General features: G+C 40.3%; 1 protein-coding gene across 1 annotated transcript; it reads left to right on the top strand.

Moving 5' to 3' along the window:
• Window positions 1-7,208: 7,208 nt before the first annotated feature.
• On the top strand, window positions 7,209-19,778 carry RXYLT1 (ribitol xylosyltransferase 1; the record flags this gene model as incomplete). The annotated part of the gene is made up of 6 exons (XM_082490729.1): window positions 7,209-7,353; window positions 7,887-8,057; window positions 9,081-9,183; window positions 14,995-15,309; window positions 17,489-17,659; window positions 18,722-19,778. 6 exons carry the CDS (start codon window positions 7,209-7,211, stop codon window positions 19,137-19,139), a joined length of 1,323 nt encoding a protein of 440 aa, XP_082346855.1. The 3' UTR covers window positions 19,140-19,778.
• Window positions 19,779-20,471: the final 693 nt, after the last annotated feature.

Here is a 20,471-nt window from a genome sequence, read left to right on the forward strand (position 1 = left end):
GCATATTGTGCAGACAGTGTTCACTCTCTCAGAGTGATAAGACCTATGTTTATAGCTGATGCCCAGGCATGGGATGCAGAGAGGCTCTTGCTTATACTTATTGCTATAATCCCCAAGGCCAACCAACTTTGGTATTTGCCCCGTTGGAGGGTCGGAAGCACAAAAGCATAGAGGGGTTGCACCTGCAGGGAGGAGCGGACAGGACAGGTGACCCAAAACTGACCAACAGGATATTCCATCCCATCTGCCTCATGCGCAGTATAAAAGCTGAGGGATCAAAGGGTCACTCTCTCTCCTTTCAATGGCCGACGTCTGAGGAGGACTCTGTTTGTCTGCCTGTGATCCCGATCCTGAATCCAGATCTGGAATCCAGTTCCCGTCCGTCACTGAGTCCAGCCTGGGACAGCCCCAGTGCCAGCCGGTGTTGTGACTGTCATCTTGGGAGCTTGATACAGTTTTGTATATATTTTTCATTATTTCTTTTTATTTCATTATTAATATTTCATTAAAGTAGTTTAGTTCTTTCTAAACTCATAAGTCTCTTTTTCCTCCTTTGCCTCTCTCTTTGAAGAGGGGTAGAGGGGAGCATCTGTTGGTCCCATCTGGTGTCCCCCAGGTCCCCAGTAGCCGATTTGGCCTAAACCACAACAGATTAATTTGCACCCCACTACTGACTGTAGTAGAGGTTGAAGTGAGCCTAACTGGGAATAAAAGGGAGAAACACCCCATTGTCACTGGTCCAGATGCTCCATGCATCCTTGGCATAGACTATCTCAAGAGAGGGTATTTTAAAGGCCCAAAAGGGTATCGGTGGGCTTTTGGTATAGCAGCTGTAGAGACTGAGGATGTTACACAGCTGTCTACCTTACCCAGTCTTTCAGATGACCCTTCTGTTGTGGGACTGCTGAGGGTTGAAGAGAGGTAAAGGGGAGCATCTGTTGGTCCCATCTGGGGTCCCCCAGGTCCCCAGTAGCAGATTTGGCCTAAACCACGACAATGCCACATGGGAGGAGAACCCTTTGATGTCTAAAAATGTCTTCAGATAGGAGTGTCCTGTATCTGAGAGAAACACAGAAGAACTAAACACAGCAGTTGGTTTTACCACTTCATTAGGCTGAAAAAAACCCCACTTTATTTGGATACTCCTGCAGTGCATTAGTTCCTCAGGAAGAGGTTGTTCTCAGTTAAACTAAGAAGCTACAAGGCCACCAGCTGTACCAGAGAAAGAAGTCACTGTCCTTAATTTTACATCCCCATTGGCAGTTCCTTACCATCACCTCTCTGCTGCAGGCAATCACCCCATTGAGGTCACAGTTCAGCCACTGTAATTAGTTTCAGGTAAAAGTGAAGTTAACCTGAGCCTGATTCTGCCTGAAGGATGATGTCAGGGTGCACTCCTACGAACCAGAGCCAGCAAAGTGAAGAAATATTTCCATTAATCAAGCAGTAACAAGCACCAGGGGCCATTACCTCCCTTGTCACAAGAGACCTATCCAGAGGAGAACCTCTGTCAAAGCCCAGGAAGGGGTGCTGTCATCTGCAGCCAGCAGAGAGGCTTACCCTCCGGCTTCATAACTTTAATTGCCTCCTGCAGAATTCTCCCTTTCATTCAGCCGTGTATGGTGCAGCCTAACAGGAGATTTGGGCTTCTGTAGAAAAAAAAAAAAAAAAAAACAACAAAAAGGTAACAGCAGCTGCATACTACATTCTGCAGGTGGCAGTAGGAAACCTTGCAAACTTCTTAATTAATGAAAACAGGACTAATAGAGCAGCAATTATACCCCAAAACCTTTCTGCAGGGATTCCGGCAACAACTGTCTTCATTCCATGTTCTGGTTAGATGTCTAACTGATGCTTTCTTTCGTCCCTAGCTGTGCCCTTAAACCTTGCTCAGGTTCGCATATGTTACACACCGGTCAATACAGTTTTCTAGAACTTCCCAGTGACACCTGTCAATAAATTCCAACTCGACAGTCAATGAGCAGAGACTAAGATAAGACAAGTAATGCTGCACAATTTAACAACAGTTTTTTTGGAAGTGTGTAAAAGAGATGAAAGAATAATTTATTGTAGGCAGTCATGAGTAATAAAAACAAGTATTAGGAATTACTGGTTTTATCAAAATACGTACAGAAAAAACTTCTTTTCACAGAAAAAAACACCCTACTTTTATAGCTGCTTACCCAAATTACCTGATGCATAGCAGAATTTCTTTTGACTTAGGCTTCCAGCCACACACATAATCTTAATTTTGAGACTCCAGGTTAATTTTCATTTGTTGTAATGAACTCTTGAACAGAACAGACATTTGCTGAATATACTTAACACTTCTGTGCTCTTTTTTTTTTTGTTCTTTTTCCTATCTCTAAACACAGGTGTTGAGCCTGATAATATATCTTTCCCCTGTATCTCCTAATTTATGATGTCTTTCAGGGTTACAGTGGCAGTGGATAAGGGAAGATCAACTGATGTCATCTACCTGGACTTGTGCAAGGTGTTTGACACTGTCCCACACGATATCCTAGTCTGTAAATTGAAGAGACATGGATTTGACAAATGGACCACTCGGTGGATAAAGAACTGGCTGGACGGTCGCACTCAAAGAGTTGCACTCAACGGCTCCATGTCCAAGTGGAGAGCAGTGACGAGTGGCATTCCTCAGGGGTCGGTACTGGGACCTGTACTGTTCAACGTCTTTGTCAGTGACATGGACAGTGGGGTTGAGTGCACCCTCAACAAGTTTGCCGATGATACCAAGCTGTTTGGCAAGGTAGACACGCTGGAGGGGAGGGATGCCATCCAGAGGGACCCGGACAGGCTGGAGAGGTGGGCCCAAGCCAACCTCATGCAGTTCAACAAGGCCAAGTGCAAGGTCCTATATTTGGGACGGGACAATCCCAAGCACAAATACAGGCTCGGTGAGGAATGGCTGGCTGGAGAGCAGCCCTGAGGAGAAGGACCTGGGGGTGCTGATTGACGAGACGCTCAACATGAGCCAGCAGTGTGTAATCGCAGCCCAGAAGGCCAACCGTATCCTGGGCTGCATCAGAAGAAGTGTGGCCAGCAGGTCAAAGGAGGTAATTCTGCCCCTCTACTCCACTCTCATGAGACCCCACCTGGAGTACTGCATCCAGCTCTGGAGTCCCCAACATAAGAAGGACATGGACCTGCTGGAACGTGTCCAGAGGAGAGCCACGAGGATGATCCGAGGGCTGGAGCACCTCCCCTATGAGAAGAAGCTGAAAGAGTTGGGGCTGTTCAGCCTGGAGAAGAGAAGGCTCCGGGGAGATGTTATTTCGGCCTTTCAGTACCTAAAGGGGGCCTACAGGAGAGCTGGGGAAGGGACTTTTTACTAGGGCGTGTAGTGATAGGACGAGGGGGAATGCCTTTAAACTGTAAGATTAGGAATTAGGAAGAAGTTTTTCACTTTGAGGGTGGTAAGGCACTGGAACAGGTTGCCCAGAGCGGTTGCTGAGGCTCCATCCCTGGAGGTGTTCAAGGCCAGGCTGGATGTGGCCTTGGGCATCCTGGTCTAGCGGGAGGTGTCCCTGCCTATGGCAGGGGGGTTGGAACTTGATGATCTGCAAGGTCCCTTCCAACCTATGATTCTATGATTCTATGATTATAACATAAAGAACCTTTAATGTTTAATTGTTTACTGCTCAAAGTCCTTGTTATTAAACAGATTCTCCTGGTTTGGTACAACTCTTCCTGTTTTTATTGAGCACCTGTCATTCAAAGAAATCTTCATCTATTTTATGTCAGTTAGGATTCATAATGCTCCCAGAAGTTCAGTGTTTCAAACATTTTACAAGGAGTTAGTTGGAGCACCATGAGACACGATAATTTACCACAACACCACACAGCAAGCTCTCTCAGAGATAAGAAAGAATCTAAGCCTCCTAATTTACCGGATCTGGGTTCAGGATTTTTCCAAGTCTCATTAGCTGCTGCTGTGGGGCTTTTCACTCTCTTTTACACTGCAGGACACGTCTGCTTCTTAGTATCATCTAGGAGATATAATTATCTTGTTTGCACAGAGGTCTAAGACATCACTGATACTCTTGATCTCTCCTCCTTTCTTGTGACATGCATCACTTGGCTTTTGGTCTTCTACAACGCATTGGAAGTTTGTTATCGAGTACTCGGAAGCAGTACTTGATAAGCCTTTGTAGGCCCCCACAGACACTGTGTATGAAGTACTGGCATTTCCTAAACTCGATATCTGCTGCATGGTTTCCCATGACTTCAGGGAACTCCGTGGGTAAGGTGGTTCCTTCCTGTTTTATGTTCCTATGAGTTTTACCTCTGTGGTCCTGAGACAAAGCTCCTACTCTAAGATCTCATTCCATTCTCATTCTGTTAAGTCCCTCCCCTCAGCCCCCACCCCTCCCTCCATAGTACATTCTTAACATTAAATATATTCTTAAGTCCCACTAGTTTCTATGTAATATGAGTTTGAATTATAGGAAAACCATTTACTTGAGTCTGTCCTGAACTGGCTGGATATTTTGAACAGGAGCCAAAGTTCTTTTTATAAAACAAATACCCTTTTTACATTATGTATAGCTTTTTACATCCTGTTTTGCCCATGAAATGAGCCAACAAAACTTGCAAAATGTACAATGAATTAATATAGGTAGGAAATGTAAGATTAAGATGTTCTATCAGGAAGTACATGCTCTTACTTCTCACACTTCTGCATTTGAATTTCCAAATGATCAAACATTGCCACCTACTATAGTTGTAAGACTTTGATTGATACTGCCTGTTTACCTCACTGTGGTTGGTATGCCTATCTGCTGTAAATAAGACGACCATATCATCCCTATTGTGAAAGACCTGCTGAGCAATGATCACTACTGTTCCAAATCACATTCGCTTTCTGCATTTTTTATCGAAATGCAGACACTCAAGTGCAGACTTTCAAGACACTCCATTTATGAAGTGGTCTGTAATCCAAACTCTTCTCAGATTGATCCTTCTTGATTTTTTCTTTTCAGGCCTCTTTTGTCATTTTTGTAAGAAATTAACTGCATCTGTGTGGAGAGAAGAGGGAACTTTCTAATAATCATTCAAAGCAGTGGAGCTGTACAATAGGAAACCCGTGTTCCCAAATGATTACACATTTCACTTTCTTCTATGCCCTTCTTAATTCATTCCTATTACTCTCTTCTTTCCTCCTGGCTCTGTGTTTATCATACTTTCATTATCACATTCTGTTTTAAATTAAATAGTAAAGCCTTTGTACAAAGGTTTTCTATGAATTTTTGCAACTCGGCATGCAGATCCAGTTACCGATACAGTCTAGAAAACAGACTGCAAGTAAAGCTGAAAATAATTTATTTTAGTATCAATCACTATAGACAACATGTCTCTGATCTTTCCGAAGTTTGTGATCGTACCACTTCACTGTGCATTCACACAGATGCACTAAGCTAGAAAGGCAAGAGAGAAGCTCAGTCTTCATTTTGAAAGTGGTTATCTGGTGCACTTTTTCCATAAAATTACAAATCACTATAATCAAAGGAAAGTGGCTGTGATACCTAACAGGGATAAGTGCATTGACCTGCAATTCTGCAACAGATTACTGCTAGTACTGACAAGAGCCATCTGCATTATATGCAGGTTTTAAATGGGTAGGATTTCAATATATAAAGGGGTCTTACAAGAAAGATGGAGAGAAACCTTTTACCAAGGCCTGTAGGGACAGAACAAGGGGCAATGGTTTCAAGCTGAAAGAGATTGGCCATAAGGAAGAAATTTTTTACAATAAGGGTAATAAGAGACTGGAACAGCTTTCCCAGAGAAGTTGTGGATGCCCCATCATTGGAAGTATTCAAGGTCAGATTGGACCGGGCTTTGAGCAACCTGGTCTAGTGAAAAATGTCCCCGCACATGGCCGAGGGGGTGGACCAGATGATCTTTGAAGGTCCCTTCCAACTCTTCCAATCCAAACCATTCTGTGGTTCTATAGTTCTATGAAATCGGGGTTACGTTTAGGATTAAGAGCTGGGCTCGAAGAAAGTGATGAGTCAGGCTAACGCAGACAATCAGAAAAGGATGCCAAAATAAAGGACTCATTGCTGCCACTGTGGGTCATCACCCTAGATTTCTAGTTCAGTGAGTGTAGAGGTCATTAAATTAGATTTAGGATTTGGCAGTGGGCTGATTCTAAGCCCATTTCAAAAGGCCTGCTAAGGCAACTAGTTACATTTTGGTTTGGAGCAAGCACAGGTCCACCAAATAGATTTTAGGTCAGGGTTAGAGCAGAGTTTAGTGTTCACAAGGGTAAAAAAATTGATCAAGCAAAAAAAAACCCACTCTGATCCAGAGCAGGCTGCCGAGTTGTGCGTTGTGTTATAATCTATACTGTACTAGACTCTCTCTCCTTCGGGTAGGTGAAGGTCACTGTGCTTTTGGCTACCGTTAGGATCAGTGTTTGAAAACAGGCTGGCAGAGGCTTTACAGAAGTTGCAATATCTAGCCTTAGAAAGGACTCACAAATAGCCTAGAGAGCTACAACTTTCTGATACTGTGTAACATAACTCAGTTTGGTTGGCCCACAGCTTTCCCCGCTATATAAAATCCCCATGACTTGACAGTGCCGTTCACCTATCCATGTACAACCGGCTTACACGACACCATCTTGCAGCTCATCACGAAAGGAGGCACTGAGCTGTGGGGTACAGACAGCAAGCAACTCTGGCCCACGCCAGGACCGTGTCTAACGAAAGGTGACATGTATTTATATACGTTCAACAGCCCAAAGCTGTCCGATGCTCCTCAACCGATCTCCAGTGCGTATGGATTTCTGACAGCCTTGGGAAGCCCTGGGGAGGAGGAGGAGAGCACACTGCTGAGGCGGCCACTCCGAACCGCAGGCAGGAGACCCCCAGCACCACCCGGACACCCCACACTGGCACGAGCGTGGAAAGATGAGGCCGGGACTCAGCTGTCGGCTCCAGGCGCCGTGTCGCCACAGGACAAGTGTCTTCATGCGCTCACCGCGTACCTGAGGCTGTAATGGCAATGCTCAGGGGGGGCTGTTGGGGCAGGGGCAGGTCATACTACGGGGGGCTCCAAGCCTCGTCACCGAGGGACGAAGCCCAGGGCGGCGGGCGGAGGCTCCTCCCGCCCCAGCGGGCGCGGCTCCCGCCGCCGCCTCACGGCGCCCCCCGCCGGGGCCTCCGCCCGCGCCGGGCGGGATGCGGGGCGCTCGCAAGCGGCTGTGCTCCGCCTTGATCGTGGCTTACGGCCTCTTCTCCCTCTACGCGGCCTACACCGTCTTCCTCCGGCCCCGCCGCACCGCCGCCCTCCGCCCGCCGCACCGCGACCGCCGCGGACCGCGAGGTGAGGGCGGCGGTGGCGGGGCCGCTCCCAGCCGCCCTGCGGCGGGCGGGCCGGCCTGGCCGCCGGCACAGCCCTGGGGGGACGGGGGGCGGCGGATTTGATGCGGGGCCGACGCGGTTTGTCAGCTCCTGCCTGCGCCGGAGAGGCCTCGGCGACCTCCCTCTTTCCCCCCTTCCCCTCTTTGTTGTCCCCCGGCCTGGAAAGCCTGTGCCAGGCCGAGGGCAGCGCTTCGTCGCCCAGCGCCTCTGCCTGGGAGCGGCGCGGCGGGCGGCGCACGGCGGGAGCTCCTCATGGAGAACGGGGCCGGGGCCCGGGCCGGGGCTTCCCCCCGCCGCCGGGCCTGCGCTGGCGGCGGCCATTTCCCGGGTGCGCTGTGAGGCCGCGGGCCCAGCGGGGGAGGGCGGTGTGGCCGGGCCGCGGCGGCGGGAGGGTTGACAGATGCTGCTTGAAATGCTGAATTCAAGGGAATTCGTCAGTTTTTTAAACTTGTGAGTCTGTTCTTTGTACGCAAGTTACGCTTTTGGGTTCCTTAGAGCATGTTGCCGTGGGAAACGAAGAGTGGAATCCGTGGGAAGGGGAGGAGAAGAGCGAACTGGTTGCTTCTCGGCAGAGATACGAAGCTAATCTTAAGATGATAAAAAATGCAAGATCTCACCTAGAACAAACCAGTCTTAGAGTACAGATTTTGGGCAAAGCAGCAATTGGTAAGCAGATGTAATCTATGTCTATTAATCACGTAACCTTTCTGATAAAGCACTTTTCTGTGCTTTTTTATTTTTCTAATGACTGAAATTTATGTACATGATTAAATAATACGGATATGCGTATATGAAGAGCATTAAGGAAGTGGTAGCTGTTACTCAAAATTATGTTAATACCAATATAAGAGCAGTTAGACTCAAGTTTCTTTATATCGGATCTTTTCAAAGCTGTTTTTCACATCTGTCAAAGAAAATGGTTCAAATGGCAGAGAAACAGTTACTCCTTGAATCCAGTCTAGCTTGCAATACAACACGAGGACAGGCCTCTTGCTTGACTATAACAGAGTATTTGGTTTTGTCACATTTTCACTTTGTGAAATAAAGCATCACACAGTGAGAAATAAGACATTTTCTGTACTGCAGTACTACTGCCACTGATGAACTTGGAAATTTCTTCTGTTATAGAATACACCAAGTCTCTACATAAACTGTGGGCCAACATCCTTTTAAGCTCTTTAACTACTGCTGAAGACATCATTGTTCTTACTTTAGCTTTTTTGAAAATGTGTAATTTCCAGCTTCAGTTGAACTTCCATGTAGCATTGTAAAACACATCGGTATATTACATGGTGATGCATTCTATCATAAAAATTTGATGTGTTTTACAAAAGCTTAAGAGAACTATGCCTTTCATTAAAATGCTGTTTAGTATTTGCTCATTTTTAAGTGGTAGGTGTATTGGAAAGAGATGCTAATAGTAGTATGGTATATCTCATCTACTGATATTTTGACAGCGAAATAATCTTTTTAAATGCCCCGATGTGTGAAAAATTCATCTTAATTAATTCCAAGTCATACAGAATTTGGGAAACAAACTTAATCTTGTGTAGGAAGTGCAGGCATTTTTTTCCCCAAGTTCTTATGTTGTTATGCTTTTTCATTTCCCAGGAATACTTTATTTGCTGCGAGTGTAGAGTAGGCAAGATCCGTGCATTCAAATTCTGCATCCTATCTTCATTTGTGTAGGTCTTTACCTTTGGCAACATATTTTTGGAGGGCACCTTCAGCCAGCTGATGTGACTGCACAGTGGAGAGAAGGAAGCCAAAAAGCAGGAAAAACATACTTCAGGTACTAGCTGTGTGACATTGACTTCAATTGTGTTAACTTTAACAAACAGTTAAAGCATTGGAAAGTTAAAGAACATGGTAAGATGCAATTGTCTATCTCAGAGTTGCAGGTATTTTAATATCAGTTGCAAATACTTTAATTTTGTTATGTTTTGATAACTGAGGAATATGCACACAACTTCTCATTCAGAATTGTCGCAAGGAACAGTCATGTTTATTCATGGAAACACATACTTGATAAAACCAGCAAATTCTAGTCCAAACGCGTCGCTACTAAAAAATAGAAAACTAGGGAGCAGTTTCACCTGTTGTTTTATGAAGATTTGTGTGTTTGAAAGAAACGTGGAAAGACTTACAAATGCTGAAAGGGAAGGCAGCCAAGAGACCTCAGGAGCAGGGGAAATAGAACCCTGAGAAAAGTCTTAAGAACAGGGGCTTGGGGCTGACAGTTGACTGAAAGTAGCTTGGGGTTGTGAGGCAAGAAGATGTCTCCTGCTGTTTGGTTTCTGTTGTATTCAGGGAAAGGGCACTTCACTCATTCATTCATAAATAGTATTGTATCAAAACCATAATTTGTTTCAGCAAAAACAATCTGTTAGACCTAGCATCTGGTTAACTACATGATTTGCAAAGCAAAATTTTATATGTAAAGGAAGGTGACACTTGAAGCATTGTTTGCTTTAAAAATGGATTTTGATCTGTGATCATGCATGTTTTAAAACTCTTGTCAAACAGTTTGTATTATTTAGTGAATTATATAGAATTTTTCTCTAAGGACCTATTTAATACCATTTTTAAGGCTTTCTGTAGAGCTACAATGAAAGCTGAAAGATTTTTCATCTATTTGGCCAGTTTGCCAGTCTGCAGTAGTAGCTCTCCTACAACATTTAGTCACTTGCACCAGGACCCACCTGTTAAAAAAAGTTTTCTTTAAAAGCGTAAATGACACGCTTAAGTTAATTTAACTTCTGAAAAATATGTTGCTTCAGAAAGATGTTTTTCCTCACACAATACGAGAGGGGGTTCTGGTTGAAATTTGCAGATAATGTTTGAAGTAAATATATCATTGTGAATTAAAAGGCTTTTTTTAAGTGATCACAAAAGTTTTTTTATCACTTTGAATTGTTTATCAATGTATCTGACTGTGTACGTGGTACAGGCCATAGAATCTTTTCAGTAATGCCTACATCATATTCATAAGTGATTAAAAGTTTTCTAGAAAGACACATAAGCTTGATTTAAACATAGCAATTATTAAAGAGTCTGTCTTACATCAAAGGAAACAGATGAAATGACATGCTCTTAAAAAAAATAATTATCTGTATACTTTTTCTGCAAATGTAACCTGATCCTACAAAATTAGGGAATCAACTATGAATGATGCTACTGCAGCTTGGTATTCTCCTTGACAGAGCAATAGAGCTTTCCATTCATGGATTTGGAGAAAGGATAAAATACTTTCTTTGAATAGGGAGCAGTGTCTGTAATGTTATCTTGGTGGGAAGTGACTTTTTTGTTTCCGGAATTTAAATCTCAGAAGTTGTAGAAATCAATGACATTCTACCAGACAGATTGTCTTTTTGGTATGGACATGAGGATTTTTTTCAAGCCCTTGCTTTTCATGTTTATAATATGAAAATAATTTGCTACACTTAATGAGTCTGTCACTTGATTGATTATGGTTATTTTCTCTCTGGTGTGTCTGTTTCAGATGAATAATAACCTCACATTGTTACTTAGGGTGTGCATCTCTCAAAGACAGACTTCTATACTAGCATTTAAGTATCTTCTTGTTATGTTTAGAGGAACCAGAAATAATAGAGTCTTTATTTTAACCAACTTGGATGCTAGAGCCTATAAATATATAAAGTTTAAGTTTGGCCAATATAACAGAGGTTAAATTTTGATAGGCTAGTAGGAACTTGTGCAAAGTATAGAAAATACGCAAATATAACTGTTATTTATTGATCGGGTTTCTAAAATGAAATAGCTGAAGTTCTACTTTTTAGTCAAATTGGAAATGTTATTTTGTATTTTTTTTGTGAAGAAGAATTAGAACATGATTTTGGCTGCTCACTGGTTGTAAGATTTTCTAGAATTGTTGACTTTATTGCCTGGCTGAGGTAAATTATCTCCATTTGATTACTAGATGAGGCTAGAGGGAACTAGCTGAGGTGACATATTTGGAGAATATGTGCTGCTGTGCAGTTTTTTGTGGTAAGTCTAATGATTGTTAAAACAGAGCTCTCATGAATGTTTTTGAAGAGTATCGATTCTAAAGACACAAAAAAGCCAAAATATCACTTGAACACAGTGGCATGAATAAGCCCATTTTGCTTATTTAGGATGGAGAATACACGTTTAATATAGATTTTGATGGCTTCAAGTTTTTACCAAAGAAGTTGCCTAAAGAATACTAAAAGTATCAACTTCTACATGGCATTTATTTAAAAACCTGGGTGGAGTAGGAACTGCATAGCTGTGGATTTTAGTGATGTGTTGGCATGTTCATACAAATAGGATAGCAGGGTTTAGCACTTTCCTTGGCCTGAAGCACTTCTCATCCTTCTCTCCTGTCATCTAGGAGGATGTTGTAGAGCAGGGAGTGCCAAACAACTTAATGATAAGAGATAAGTCAGAGCATTCCTAAATTTCTGTTCCACTGAGAGTCACACCCTCTCTGTTTTAACATTCAATGCTGCCTTCCCCCAGTCCCTGTTAGCCCCAGTTGTTCAGCAGCCCTTCAGTCCCATTCTCCTGTCCTCCTTATGCAGATTGCAACCATCTTGATTTGTGCCAGTCTGAAAGTATATTGATCAACAAAGTCAACAAGCAAAGCTTTCTTTACCTACCAAAGGATTCTCCCAAGGATAGCTTGTGGCAATTTAGTTTCCTTAATAGCCTTTGGTGAAGCTTTTTGAAAATCCAAATACACTATATATACTGGATCCCCTTTAACTGTATTCTTGTTGGTACACATATAGATCTCCATCAGATTAGTGAGCCAGGAATGCTCATTTCCAGCAGTGTTTATCCACATATGTGATCAGCGATCATACCTTTTGATAAGATCTAGTGATCTTACTATTTATTATAGACTCTTCCAGAGGGGGACTCCTACTTCTCTGCTCCAGAGTCCTATCAAGTTGTTTTTGTAGATGGGAGTGATACTGACAGACCCCTTCTCATCAGGCACAGTGTCACTTCATAATGACAGCTGCATACCTTTGCCAGCAGTTCTGCAATTTTCTTATTTGTGTTCCTTGAGAACTCTCAACTGAATGCCATCCAGGTCCAAATTCTCTATTTGATACACTTCTGGTGTTTTACCTTGTATTTATTGCTGAAGAGAATGAGTTAGGTGTGTGAATCTTCTCTGCTATGGCTTTGTCATCCGTTTTTAAACCCTTTTTGAACTGTTGTCATCAAGTAGTCTCTCTGATTCTGTAGTTGTCTTTTTGGTATATTTTTTATATTTTTTGGTTTTCATGTATTTAAAGAACCTTTACCTATCAGCCAGAACCTCCTTTTATAAGGTGCTTTTCAAATCACTTTTTAGCCTTCATTTTCTGTTCTCATTTCATCAGTAGTATTTTATGAGCTTTGCTGTCCTTGTTTGAGCAAGCTTTTCATTGTTTTCAGTGCTGAATTTCACCCTTTGACAGCCTCCCTAACTTTTCTATTACACAATATGGGGTTTGGGGGGGTTGCGTTGTTTCCTTTTTGGATTGAGGCACACAACATGCTTTTGAACAGACTACAAGCTGCTTGCAAGCTTCTTGTTATTTGGGCTACTCCTTTCAGAGTTCTTTTCTTTATTGTCTCATTTTTACCTAATTCCTTTATTGCATATTGAGTATCTATGTGCTGGATGTATTTGGTATGTTCTCTCCTGCTGCAGTGTTAAACTTAATCATACTGCTATTACAGAGTAGCTGTCTGACTAACACCTTTGGAATTAGGTCTGGAAGACCAAGTCTGGAATAGCAGCTTTTTGCATGGATTCTAAGACTAGTAAGAAAAAACAAGGACTTTATAGGAAGCGAGTATTTTATTGAGTCCAAAAATGTAACCTCAACATACCATCCTGATGAAGCATTGATCTATCCTACCTGTGAGTAGTGAAGGTCTCAGTACTTCTGTCTTAATTTTGCAGCTCTGTAATCTCCCTTACATTTCCCAATCCCTGTTGTATTCAGACTGGGAGTTAATAGCACTGTGTTTTTATTATTCAAGTATGAGATTTCCATAGTGTTGCTTTTTTCCCCACTGTAATTTTATGCTGTTAAACTTCATATTTTCCTACACACAGGTCATTTGCTTCCCCACCTGTACATTCTGTTATTCCTGTAAAGTTGGTAGCCTTACAGCACTATGTCCGTAGAGAAAACCTTTTTTCCCCAGGTCTCTTTTTACAAGATAATCATTGGAATAGCTACATATCCTGTTCACTATTTTAGGCATTCTTATGCTTGAGGTGTTCTCTGTTATGAATCCCAGTGATCTTTTCTCATTGTCTGTTAAACTTGGATTTAAGTCTTCACCTGATTTACATTCAAGCTATTAGAAGTCTTCATCCAAATCATGAGTCTCATGAGTCTTGGTTCCAAAATATGCCACTCCCACTGAGCCAGCAGCATGTCAGCCTAGCTCAGGTTTAGAATATGCTTGCCTAAAGTCAGTCTGCTTCAGATATCCTCACTGGAGTAGTTTTTACAGCTTTTGCTGTGAATTTTGTTTTCCTCATGAGGCATGCTTGAACTGAAACTAGCTGTCAGTCCCAGCATTTCCCGACTTAAAACTCATGCTCATTCTTAATTAAGTTTAGCATGTAGCTGAAAAACTGCAGTAATGCAGAAGACCTACAAAACTAGCATTTCATTGACTCCTGAAAAAAAAAAAAGCTATTTTTTTTCCCCTCCACTATTTCCCAAGCTGTGTAATTACTAATCCCTTGAGTTGAGTCAATAGTCTGTTAACACAGCAGTTAACTGAAGAGCAGGAGCCGGCAAACACTGGTTTGCTTCATTGCAATTCATAAATGGCTGTTGTCAGATACTTGTAAATGATCAGTGATGTAATGATTTTGCTACATGATTGAAATTCCTCTCTTAAATAAATACATGCATGCAAGATCTAGAAATGCAATATTCTACCTAAAATGTTTCTGCTAACTAGCTTGTATTCAAGCCTCAAGTTTGACCTGCATTACAAAAGCAACTTAAGCTTACATTTAGACATATATGTCTTGTGTTACAAATTCTACTCAGTGTCAGATGGCAGTCTTTTTTTGGTCTAAACTTGATGTAACCAAAATTACACAAGAAAAGTAGTATAACAGACCACCCAGTTGTCCCTCATAATGATACCTGGTTTAGCACACTCTTACAAATTTTTGGGAGAGCCTCCCTCTTGTTCTAATACTGTATTCATTGGTTATTACTGGAATCAATAAAAAGCTTGACCTGTAGTGAACATCAAAGCACATCCTTCTTTTAAAGTTGATTTACTCACATTTTGATGTTTGAATATGGTAGTAGTTCTGATTTATTGACAAAATACCTTATTTTCATTTAAGTCTAAATCTCCTTTTTCCTGAATAAAGATGAAGGCAGCCTTATTCCTGTGTTATAGCAGTAGATAGTAACAACAGAAAGGGTTACGGTTGTACAGTTACTTTGCAGTATATTGTGTTTACTTTGTTGAAGAAAAAATATCTCTGGAGTACAGACTGTGTAGTAAGGATGTTTAGGGGATTACGGTCAATAATTTGTCTAAAGGGTGTTTACTGTTTGTATTTTGGTTTTCACAGCTTCATCACTGGTCCATCTGTAATTCCTGGCTACTTCTCAGTTGAAGCTGAAAATGTTGTGCTAGTTCTGAATGGAAGAGAAAAAGCAAAGATCACTTACGCCACTCAGTGGTTGCATTATGCACAAACGTTAATTCAGACTCACAAAATACAGCATGTAGCAGTTGTGCTGCTTGGAAATGAGCAGTGCAACAATGAATGGATTCAACCATACCTGAAAAGACATGGAGGATTTGTAAATCTACTCTTTGTTACGTATGACTATGCGTTGGTAAATGAAGAAGATATTTTCCAGTGGCCTTTAGGAGTAGCTACGTAAGTGCTATAGATACAAATTACAATTGAAACTTAATTGTTATGCACGAGGTATGGAAAATACATCTGAATGTCACTGCCGGTACCCAAAACAATTATAGTAAGTAAATTGTAGAACATGATCGTATTAATGATTTTCTAAATCAAGCATTGGAATCTCTGGAAATTGTGTTTAGCAATGAAAATGATAACAGAGGATTTAGGGAGCTTTAAAAAAAAGAACCCGTGTCTGGTGGGGTTTTCTGTTTGTTTTTTTCTTTCTTCAGTAGATTTGCTCTTGAGATTTATCATAACTGCTGATGTAATATGTACCAGTGGTGTGGGAATTTAAGAGATACTTATGTAATTAGGTTCCAACTGCTGCTTGTTTAGGAAAGGAAAGGGATGGTACTGGTGGTACTTTTTTTAACCCCTGTTGTGGCTCTCAAAGGGAAATTGTATGCCTGACATTTGGAATTAGTATACGACAGTGTCACAGTAGTGTAGTCTGGTTTAACTGCTTACTCAGAAAAATATTTTGTTATACTTACTGCTCAAACTATTTATGTGGAGTAGGTGAAGGTTTGGTTTAGTTAGATGTGTTTTTTACAACTTACTCCTTATTAACAGAGTGAATGGTGTTCTGGCTACTTATCATGGTAATATAAGATGAAAAGAATACAGAATTATTTTCATATCTTGTGTTGAATTTGAATTCAATATCCTGTATTGAGCCAGTTGGAAAAACTGTATGGAGGTTTTATACATAGCTTGAACTGGCTTACAGTGATATTGAAATGCACTACATTTGGATTCTTGATAGTGTCAGAGAATTGATGGCATTTGAAGTTTCTAAGCAAAAAGAAGTTGAGTTTGGAGATGCCAGGATTAAGGTGACAGGTAGCAGAAAGCAATAACAGTTACAACAGTAAACTGGGGTGCAAAGCTGGATGGAGAAAGATAGATCGGGTATCAGAATAGGCTTTTTCAGCCCTTGCACACCAACAGCTGTAAAAATTGTGGTTAAAGGTATGCAAATGAGGCAGATTTTCCCAGTGAAGAGGGAAAGTAAAGATGTAGAATCCTGCAAAAATATTTGGCATGAGGGAAAAAATGGTTTTCTGAAAGTAGATTAATACTAATCTCGCAGAAGAACTAGGAAAGGACTGTTCTATCTAAATTTGGGAAGGTGAAGAAAATGAATATGACTTCAGAGAACCATTAATAACAATGAAGAAATCATTGTGATATAAAGTAGAGACTACCTTTGAAACCAGTAAAGAACTGGAATCAGGGTATAGTTTTTCTTAAAAAAAGAAAAAAAAAAAAAAAAAAAACAACAGGGAAGTATAACGGTGATCCATCAAAAATAATAGCATTAGAAGGAATATCTGTCTTAATTTGAGAATGCAAAGGAGCAGAAACTTTTTCAACATTCATATATTCCAGAAAAAATATTGACTTTATGTAATGAAAAAAGTTAGTGCCAGCCCTTCAGCTGAAGCCATGTTTCACTAGCTGTCATGCTGACCAAAATAAGTGATGTAAGATTTAAGGAATGGATCAAAAAAAGAAAAATGCCCTATGTGGTGAATACATGTCTAAAAGGATAGCATACAGTTTACATTAGATCCCAGAATTTTGCATTTGTTTTGTTGAGTCCAAAAAGATGAGTTAAATAGCTTGTATGAGATGCTATTTAGTAGCCAAAAGATACGATTAATGAAGTCCACCCAGGTCAAAGTGACATTTTCCTTTGTGAGAATACCAGTGGTATTTTCAGTTGATAAGCATGCCCAGAGATTAAGGTAGCTGAGACTTAAACTACATGGTTACCATTAACCTGGCCATTTCAGTCAAAACTAGTGTTTGTGCTAAGAACAGTTGCTTTTGAAAAAGCATGTTTCTCAAGGACGTTTTGTAACATGCACACATATTATTTCTGATGTAAAAAGAAAACATAAGCATGCTTGTATGTCTCTGAAGAGAGTGGTGGGGACAAAGGGAATAAAACCAACTTTTAGGACAGGACTTGCACTGGTTTGCTTGTGGGTCGGTCTGTCTGTGGTTATAGATGTGGATTGGCAACAAACCAGGTGGGTTTAGTTTTAGAATCTGCTACAGTAAAGGTGAAATGTGCAAAATGCCTTTTCTTTGACATAAAACATACCGTTACCTAATGTATACATTGTTTTTACAGCTACAGAAATTTTCCAGTTGTAGAACCCAGCTGGTCAATGCTGCATGATCCGAGATCATATCTATGTAATTTCTTAGGAACAGTTTATAAGAATTCTTCCAGGGAAACCCTAATGGAAATTCTGAAGCAGGATGGGCTTGATAAACTTTGCTGGATTGCAGCCAGAGAACAGTAAGACTTTGATTTACTTTGTGAAAATATTCAGACTTTTTTGCTTAGATCATTATTACAGATCCTTTCCTGACTGTTAAAAAATGGTACAAATAAAAGTAAACAGTCATCATTAAAAGAGAGGACATTGCCAAGACTCTTTATATAGGTAATGGCCTTTCTGCTGCTATATTTTACATAAAGCATATCTTTTAATAATACATATAAAGACCATCTTTCTTTTCTTATTTACCTTTGATTATGGTGGGAGAAGAAATGTTTGACTTGCACCTTGTGTGTATTAATGTCTTACCAGAAGAAAAAGACAGCTGTATTTTGTTGTGTTCCCTATAAGAGAGTGGATTTACTCTGTACAGCATGGCTCTTTTTTGTGTCAAATAGGTAGAACAGATCTTTTGACTAATGGGAACAGGGTTCTGTTTGTATTTCTTAATTTTGCCAAGCAAAAGCTGTAAAATGTTTGCTGGCAGGCACAGCAGTGCCTAGGAAGACCTCAGCTACCCTGATGAAGAATCTCAAGATATGGCTTGTATCTGTGACATAAACACTTCTCTCACAGATGTTCTGAGGCACTTCAGGCAGATTTTTTCAGATTAACAGATTGCTTTACATCCTAAGTTTTGAAGAACAAACCTCTACTACTACTAAAAAGTATTTGAGGCCAAAAAAAATTCATTTAAAAGTCCAGTGCATGTCTTCCTGTCTATTTCTGAACTCTGCTGTGAAGTTAATTGACATACCTGTCATCCAAGTCATGCAGAAGATTTAAAATAGAGTTTCAGTTTGCCTCTTACACTTCTGAGTATTAATAATTTCCTAAAAGAACCATATCTAAAAAGTGTTACAGTATTTTTAACAGTGATATTTTCAATAAATTTTTAGAATACTCTTTAAGAATAGTTAAAACTAAAAGTAAAAGCCTATTGATTGTGTGTAATATAAAATTTTTACATTGACAGCATTTTCAGTTTTATAAATAATTGAAATTTAAGCTTTTTTTTTTTTTTTCATTGCAGTGCCTGTAGGGAAAAATGCTAATTTTCAACCCCTTTACTTTCCTAGGTGGCAGCCTCAAGAAACAAATGAAAGTTTCAAAAACTATCAAGATGCCTTGCTGCAGAGTGATTTGACATTGTGCCCAGTGGGAATAAATACAGAATGCTATAGAATTTATGAAGCTTGTTCATATGGATCTCTGCCTGTTATAGAAGATGTAATGACTCTGGGTGATTGCGGAAATTCATCAATGTATCACAGTGCTCCATTACAATTATTAAAAACCATGGGGGCTCCATTTATCTTTATTAAAAACTGGAAAGAGCTTCCTGCTGTTCTAGAGAAAGAACAAAAAATGAGCTTACAAGAAAAGATTCAGAGGAGAAAAAAGCTTATAGAATGGTATCAAAACTTCAAAGCATGGATGAGACAGAAATTCGTTAATACTTTGGAAAAATCATTTTTGCCCAGTGATAAAGGATAGATTGTCCCTTTTGAAAATCTAGAATAGATTGAAAGCTCAATTTCCATTAACTTTCCAAGGAAGCTTTTGTACAAAAGAAATCTCACAGGGCAGATGCATTCCTTTTGAAGTCAACAGAATTGCACTGGCTTGGCCAAGGGCAATGTTTGGCCCTCCATCCTTAACAATTTTCAGAGAGGTTGTTGACTTAATAGGGTGGCAGTCTGCAAGGACGACAACAATTTTATTACTGTTTTTACAACATCCATGTCAGTGTGTGACCTGATAAATTTTTTTTAGAAGAATATTTTTGAGCATGTGAACTTGTTAAAATCAAACATGAGTTCAACAGTTGTATTTGAAGAAAAGAGAAGAGTGAAAGGATTATGGTACAGAGTAATTTATTATGTAGACTAAAGAAGAAAAGTATGATTATGGCATAATTGCCAGGTTTAGCACAATCATTAAGATATATCCTGATAAATGCTTGTTTTGAAAATGTGAACTGTTTACTGGATTGACATTTCGTTTCCAAGAAAGTGGCCATAAAGCTAATTAAACACTGTGAAATAAAAATGTATATTTCAAGGTAAAAATAGAGAACTCTTTCTTAGCAATTTCACAGCACTATGTTTCCCCTTTAATTTCAGATATCAAAATTGCTTTCTTTCATTTCCTTTTAGTCTTGGGACATATTTTGTGAAGTTTTGCTGTGGGAGCATTCATTACCTGCAGTTACAGCAGCACATTCTGAACACTGGGCCTTAAACATGAATTTGCTTGTAGCTTATCTGATTTCTCAAAATCTGTTGAAAATTGTTAACTCCAAAAGATGGCAGAAGTATAATTTTGCATTTTTATGATACTGCATGTACGACAAAGTATCAACGGTTTTTGTTAAATAGAGCCAAAGGGATCTTGTACGTCAGAAATGAGCGTGTGCTACCATCATCTTCAGTGTGTTCGGCTGAGTGGTGCTACTGCATGCACAACATTGGCACACTGGAGGTGGTGTAATAGCCAGTTCTCTGTCTTTAAATATCAGCATGCTATATGGGTTCGTTCTCAAGCAGGAATTCAAAAGCCAGTGCAACTGTACTGCTCACTAATATTAATTTGTGTGATGATACTACCTAGTTCTGGAATATTTATCATACAGGAGCACTTCTGTGTGTTTTTCTGTTCTCTTGCATCCCTTCTGTGTGAAAAAAAAAAGCCCAAAACCAAAGGCAACAAAACAAAAAGACAAAAAAAAAAACATTCCCCAAAAAACCAAACAAACCCAAAGCAAAAAAAAAAAAAAAAACACTGGGTTTATATAATGTCATTACTGTAATTTTCGCCTAGTAGAAT

The sequence above is a fragment of the Vanellus vanellus genome (assembly GCF_965231255.1).
Source record: "Vanellus vanellus genome assembly, chromosome: 1".
NCBI lineage: Eukaryota > Metazoa > Chordata > Aves > Charadriiformes > Charadriidae > Vanellus > Vanellus vanellus.